The sequence below is a fragment of the Miscanthus floridulus genome, unplaced genomic scaffold (assembly GCF_019320115.1).
Source record: "Miscanthus floridulus cultivar M001 unplaced genomic scaffold, ASM1932011v1 fs_477_2_3, whole genome shotgun sequence".
In the NCBI taxonomy this organism is placed as follows: Eukaryota; Viridiplantae; Streptophyta; class Magnoliopsida; order Poales; family Poaceae; genus Miscanthus; species Miscanthus floridulus.
The window spans coordinates 28,084-34,315 of NW_027096814.1; the positions used below are offsets into that span (position 1 = coordinate 28,084).

General features: G+C 44.3%; 1 protein-coding gene across 5 annotated transcripts; it reads left to right on the plus strand.

Annotated features, from left to right (window-relative positions):
* Window positions 1-14: 14 nt before the first annotated feature.
* LOC136531926 (uncharacterized) lies at window positions 15-3,375 on the plus strand. 5 transcript variants are annotated; one of them, XM_066524585.1, is made up of 8 exons: window positions 15-325; window positions 1,159-1,218; window positions 1,322-1,362; window positions 1,524-1,601; window positions 1,692-1,776; window positions 1,876-2,106; window positions 2,338-2,497; window positions 2,586-3,375. In XM_066524585.1, the coding sequence occupies exons 1-6, from the start codon at window positions 68-70 to the stop codon at window positions 2,002-2,004; spliced, it is 651 nt and encodes a 216-aa protein (XP_066380682.1). In that variant the 5' UTR covers window positions 15-67; the 3' UTR covers window positions 2,005-2,106; window positions 2,338-2,497; window positions 2,586-3,375. The 5 variants fall into 5 exon arrangements, with proteins under 5 accessions (XP_066380682.1, XP_066380683.1, XP_066380680.1 ...); XM_066524586.1 differs by having other exon boundaries at window positions 17-325; window positions 2,197-2,532; window positions 2,679-3,374; XM_066524583.1 differs by having other exon boundaries at window positions 17-325; window positions 2,197-2,497; window positions 2,586-3,374.
* The last annotated feature ends 2,857 nt before the right edge of the window (window positions 3,376-6,232 follow it).

Here is a 6,232-nt window from a genome sequence, read left to right on the forward strand (position 1 = left end):
GTTTTATGTTAGCAGTATGAATGATCAGCCAGCCAGCTGCTTGGTACAGTAGCTTTCTGAGTAGATAATGCATGCACCACACACATTGCTGCTAATGATATATTGCTTACCAACATGCACAAGAATTTTGCAAGATGGAACTACTAAGCAGTATGCAGGATTTCCCAGCCTATTTGCCCACCTTATTATATTGTTAATTATACAGGTACGCGAGTTGACCCAGCAATTTCCTGCGGTTGTACCTCTTGCCTTGATTCTCAAGAAGTTTTTGGCTGACCGGAGTTTGGACCACCCCTATTCAGGTGGTCTAAGCTCTTACTGTTTGGTATGTAACTTTTCCAGATAGCCCTTCATTTGCTTCATTGACAATTTATGGCTTTTACAGTGTGTTTGCATTGGACAACTTTCTTATGCATAAATGAGTCCATAAGCTTATGCAGACTTATGTATTCTGTCAGGTCGCTATAAGTATCAGAGTTACGAGTTAGTAATTATTAAACACTTTTAAGGGCTATAAAAAGAGAATTACGAGTTAATGATGATTAAACACCTTTTTAAGGGCCTGTTTGCTAGAACTCCCCCTGATTCTCTGTGGGAAGTGATTCTATGGCCAAAAGTGATTCTCTATGTTTCATTAGGATAAACCATATGTAGACATCGATTCTGTGCGTGGAGGGAATCAGGAGAAGCTACCTTTTGTTTAGCTCCCAGCCTCCTAGTTCATTTTAGAGAATCACTTCATGGATTCAGCCTAGAAGGTCCTCTGGGAGTTTTACCAAACAGGCCCTAAGTTTAGTAGGTTAATCATGGTTTTATATTTTTGACCATGGGTTTATCGATGGTTGGGTTAATTTATCTGAACTCTGGAAGTCTGGATTGATCCTTTTCTAGAGATGATTTTCTACTTGTAAAGATATTAAAAATTTGTATTGGCTCACAGTGAAACACAAACAGACCACAATCCAGCTAACTTCTATTTGCATATAGCATGTGATCTTTGGATAGTTCAGTTCAAACTTACTATCCTATATTAATTTTCATGTTAGCATATTATGTTGATTGATGGCATATTACCTGATCCAGTTTTTCTCTGGTGTCATATTTGATATTTTCAGAGGACCTGTGAAAAATAAAGCTTCAATTTTAATTTATTTGTAGGTGCTGTTAATTGTTCGTTTTCTCCAGCATGAGCATCATCTTGGTCGGCCTATTAACCAAGTAAGTTGCGAATCATGAACACCATATTTGAGTTTACCGCTCTATTTGCGGTCTATTTTTTTGTATCCTTGTAATCATTTCCATAATGTTTGTAATTTGGCAGAATCTGGGCAGCCTTTTGATGGATTTCTTGTACTTCTTTGGGTAAGAAAATACACCTGAACACTGTGTTTAATAATGACATGGGGCCAAACATTTGCATCAGTGTGCCTGAAGCCCTGAATGTCAATAGGACCTTCTGTTCCTTCTCTTTTGGAACAGCTACTATCGAGTATGTTACATATAATTCGTAATCTTAATGCCAGGAACATATTTGATCCACGCCATATGCGCATTTCCATCCAAGGAAGTGGAATTTATTTGAATCGAGAAAGAGGGCACAGGTAATAAAATTTTATGTTACTATTTTATGTCATTTACTCCTGTCACCTACTATGTAAGTTTTAATTATGAGAATATGCTTGATTTTGCAGCATTGACCCGATTCACATAGATGATCCACTTTGCCCTGCTAACAATGTGGGCAGGAATTGTTTCCGCATTCACCAATGTATTAAGGTTAGTTATAATTTTCCTGTTGTGTTCAGACATATAAATATAATATGGGTAACAAATTGCAGTTTTGAGAACTCATACATTTTATGATGTATATGACAGGCATTTGCTGATGCATTTGCTGTTCTTGAGAATGAGCTACTGCAGTTCAGTTCAGAATGTAGCATGCCTGCATCAACATTCAATATACTAAAGAAAATAATCCCAAGTATTGATTCTGATGAGCTGTAGCTATAAAACGAGGCAGGATTCCAACACAATACATTTGATGTCAGGGTGGAATGACCTGTGCTGCATTCTAGACACTCTGATGGCTATGCAGCTGCTCAGAAGGTAAGCATATATGAACACTATGTTTCAATCTTAATTCTTACTAGACGTTCACTGTCTATATTTTGACATTAACCAATAACCATGTTACAGCCTCAGCCTAGCAAGTTTGATACCTCTGGAATAGACCAAAAAGTAGATCTGCAAGATGGCAATATTCAAATGCGAGCGCATGTGTGTCGATGTAATGGCACATGATGCCCTTGCTCCCTGATCGAGCTTCTTGATGTTCAGATTTCTGACTGAGGTGAATTGGCTTACTCAAGAGCATGGTGGTGAATTGGCTTACTCAAGAGCATGGTGATGAATTGGCTTACTCAAGAGCAAAGGTGGTGCTGCACACAGGCTACGGACATGGATGGCTGTTCTTCCACCTTTCTGAATGTAATGCTTGGTAAGTGCATACCTCATGCTTATCCGCTTGATACTGTAAGTGATAGATCCTTCACCTCTTGCTAATATTCCGTGTTGCCAATGCCAAGTCACACTACAAGGGATTTGGTTCTGGTGACAACTTTAGTTGTGAAACCTCACTTACTAAGGTTCCTTGGTGGTGACAAACTACTTTGAAGCAGAAGTGAATCGATCGGAACATATTCTAAGCAGCACTGGAGATTTGCTCATGTACGGATTCTTCAAGGTTCAAGGATCATTTGGGGTGATGAAAATTGTGAAATTCATATGGAGGATGTACTGTTATGGAGAGGCATGGTCTTAGTGCTTAAGCGGTCAAGAACTTATGATCACCTCAGGAAACAAGGATGGATATGAAGAGAACGGAGTAGCAGCGTCAGCCGTCACGGAAGTGCTATTATCACGGCTGGTGTAATGGCCTAACGGTCCCTTTTAGATTGTCGCGCTGAGATCTTCCTGGCGAGGATTGGGATCCACGAGCCAGATATCCTTGACGGAAATGTTTGCTTGGACAGCATAAACCGGCAAGGACAGCCGATGATGATGATAATCGCACCACTCTATTGTCATATTGTTGCTTGCACTCTTGCAGCGACATGTCTCGTGCTTTTGCAACTAGTGCGAAATGTGAGCAATTGCTCTTGTAGAGCTGCACTGTTTCACTAAAACGTTGTTGTTTTGCTGTTTTGGAACAATTTTACAGGATTAGCAATAGCTGAAAAATGGGTATGCGCAGCAGTACCATGAAATGCAGTCTGTGCAAACATCGTAGTAAAACGATGTATAGAATTGCTACTGGTGAGATAGTGAGACATAATTAAGTTTTTCAGCCTCCCGAGCATGGGCGAAGGAAAATTTCCAATAATATATTTGCAAAAAGACATGTAAAAAGTAAAAACGATAATTATATGCAGGAAAATAAAAAAAAAACACAGTACTGACATAAGAATCGTGGCGTGTGCTTTCTCGTGCCAGCGATGTTGCTCTGCGGCTTTGCTCGACTTCCATAGTGATCGTTCGGCTTTGCGCGAGTTCCATAGTAATCGTTCGGCTGCATGACTGTACATTTAATTGCACTGCGATGGACCCATATGTCTTTCTAGACCCTAGAAGCATACGAATTATTCTCCTCATTTTAAATTATAAGTCGCTTTAATTTTTTTTGATACATCCATTTACCTATGCATCTGGATATAATAATATGTCTAGTAAAATGAATGAACAAAAAAGTTAAAACGACTTATAATTTAGAATGTAGGGAGTATGAAATTTCTTCTGGGAAAGAAGCAAGATCGAGGAGCCAGAAGCAAAAGAATTGACAGCTGACTAGTTGACACTCGTCCATATGCACTCGAGCAAAACTGTGAGAAAGCGGAGGCGGGAGCGAGCAGGCTGCGCGTGCGGAGGAATCGCGGGAAAGGGAGGCGGGAGCTAGCGAGCAGGTGCGCGGCGCAACGGATCCGGACGGAGGCGCTCGCCGGGTTACGCATGTGTGGCGCAACGTGCTACGCTGAGCGTGCAGGCGTAGGTGGCGGTTGGCTCTGCCGTCTTTATCGTAGCTCCTCACTGTGCTCCTGCACACACATGAGGACCTCCGCATGAGGGTCTAAAGGGGTGTGAGTCTGTAGAGATGCTGCTACCACTAGCAGTTGTCCCTGAGCGTCCGCCATAGCGCACTCCTAGGATAGAGGGTGGCTAGGTGCCACGACATCGCCAATGCTGGAGCCATCGCTTTTAACCTCGTCATCCATGAAGTCGTGAAAAAGAGGCGGGAGCGTAGCCCACCATGCCCATGAATTCGGATGTGATATGGGGCGGTGTCCACATCTTTTGGAGCCCCCGTGCATATGCGTCTGCGAGGGACACGAGGCCGTAGGGGAGCCGGTTGCATGGTGGTTGCGGTGGGGACAATGGGGTCCCTCTGGAGAGTCGGCAAAAGATATTAAATAACGAGTAAAGAACAATATGTACGTTACTCACAGTGGGGTTTGAGCCTAGTGTGGGCTTGAAGCGAAGCACATGTGTCTCGTTGTTGAGGTTGCCGGGTGGCCCGGAGCCAGCGAAGGGCACTCCTCCTCTGACGAGCGCTGGGACAAGTGCCTCCTCATGAAGGCGAAGCACACCGAGCTGGTTGGCGATGAAGTCTAGGCTTCCAAAGATGAAGGTCTGGGATGGCTCAAAAATGGGAGGAACCCATATCCTAACAGGTGGGAGCGTGGGAAACTACAACAAGCCAAAGCAAATCATATCGCTTGAGCCCATCATGACGAAGATGGCAGAAAGGTGGGCCATCCGATGACCAAAACTGTGAACGTACGGCATCTTCCCCATGGACGGCGCCAACTGTTGGTGTGAAAAGTGACCAACAAGTAAATATTTGTCGTTTTGTCGTACGTTGTGATCGGATGTAGCCTAGCACTCAATGACACAGGGTTTATCCTAGTTCAGGCAACGTGCCCTACATCTAGTTTGAGTCGGTCGGTGACTTTATTTCTGAGCCTAGGTGCTCAAAGTTTGCTGTGGGGTTACAAACAAGTGGGAATAAGATGGGGGTGTTAGAAGTCCGGTCGGACTCTAGACCGAAGGGCCAAGAGTGATGGGAGCTCCTATGTGCGCTAATTATTGGGACGTATGCTCTATGTGGCTTTAGAGTTCTAGAGCCGTGGAACTGTTTGAGTGCTCTAAATATCGAAAGCTAGCAAAGAGAGAGTTGGAATGACCATCCTTTGTTGGGAGAGAGTGCATCCCCTTTTATAGGTGAAGGGGATGGTCTTACAAGTTTAGAGAGAGAGAGAAAGAGAGTGTTCCCTAGTCTTGTTTCCCACATCATCAGGTACAAGACAGTTTGTCAGTGCCCATAATACTATTGACGCCCAGATGCATGTGACCGGCTCCATCGTATTCTTCTGGTATGGCAAATGTCGGCGCCTACCATACTGTGGGCAAATGTCGGTGCCTACAACACTATTTGTGTTCTGACATGTCTAGAAGGCTGCAAAGTACTATTCTAGCATGGCCTGACAGTACTGTCCTGCAAGTGTGCAGGGTACGGTACTTGGTATTGCGGTTGACTTGAGCACCTTACCTTATCTGCTCCGCGTGATTTCTTGGGTCTTCATTGAGTGGGTGTCCCCGGCCAGTCGTTCCTAGTCGGCTCCAACCGCGCCGGTCGGAGAAGAGCCATAAGTAGAGGTTCGGTGTATTCTCGGTCAGAGAAGCGGGCCAGAGTCGAAAGCGAGCGTCGTCCCCTACTTGGCCAGGCCTTCCGGTCAGAAAAGAGGGTCGGAGTCGGAAGCGAGCGTCGTCCCCTCCTTGGCCAGGCCTTTTGGTCAGAAAAGCGGGTTGGAGTCAGAAGCGAGCGTCGTCCCCTCCTTGGTTAGGCCTTCTGGTTGGAGACTGGATTGCTCTTCTAGCCAGTCGTTAGGTATCTGGGCCGACCTAGGAGTTGCGCATCATTTGTAATGCCATCTGTTGGGCTGAGCTTTTGCTAGAAAGCGGGCCCATTAGAGACCCTAGGTTTATGAACCCGACAGCAAGCGTTGTAACACCCTAGGTGTTAAGCTTGCATAATTTGACTCACATTGCATGGGCATGAGCATCGAGCATTCATGGATAAGCTTTTACAATTGAAACATGTGCTTGAAACATATGAAACATGCTTGTTATTTTATGTTTCCTTGTATATATGCATATGACCATGAGTGAATACATGTAG

Excerpts from the sequence above, each read along its gene's own strand:
- LOC136531926 (XM_066524585.1), top strand. The coding sequence starts at position 68 with ATGCATGCACCACACACATTGCTGCTAATGATATATTGCTTACCAACA. Across the intron at positions 326-1,158 it reads GTCTAAGCTCTTACTGTTTG|GTGCTGTTAATTGTTCGTTT; the intron begins GTATGTAACTTT and ends ATTTATTTGTAG. Across the intron at positions 1,363-1,523 it reads GATTTCTTGTACTTCTTTGG|GAACATATTTGATCCACGCC; the intron begins GTAAGAAAATAC and ends TCTTAATGCCAG.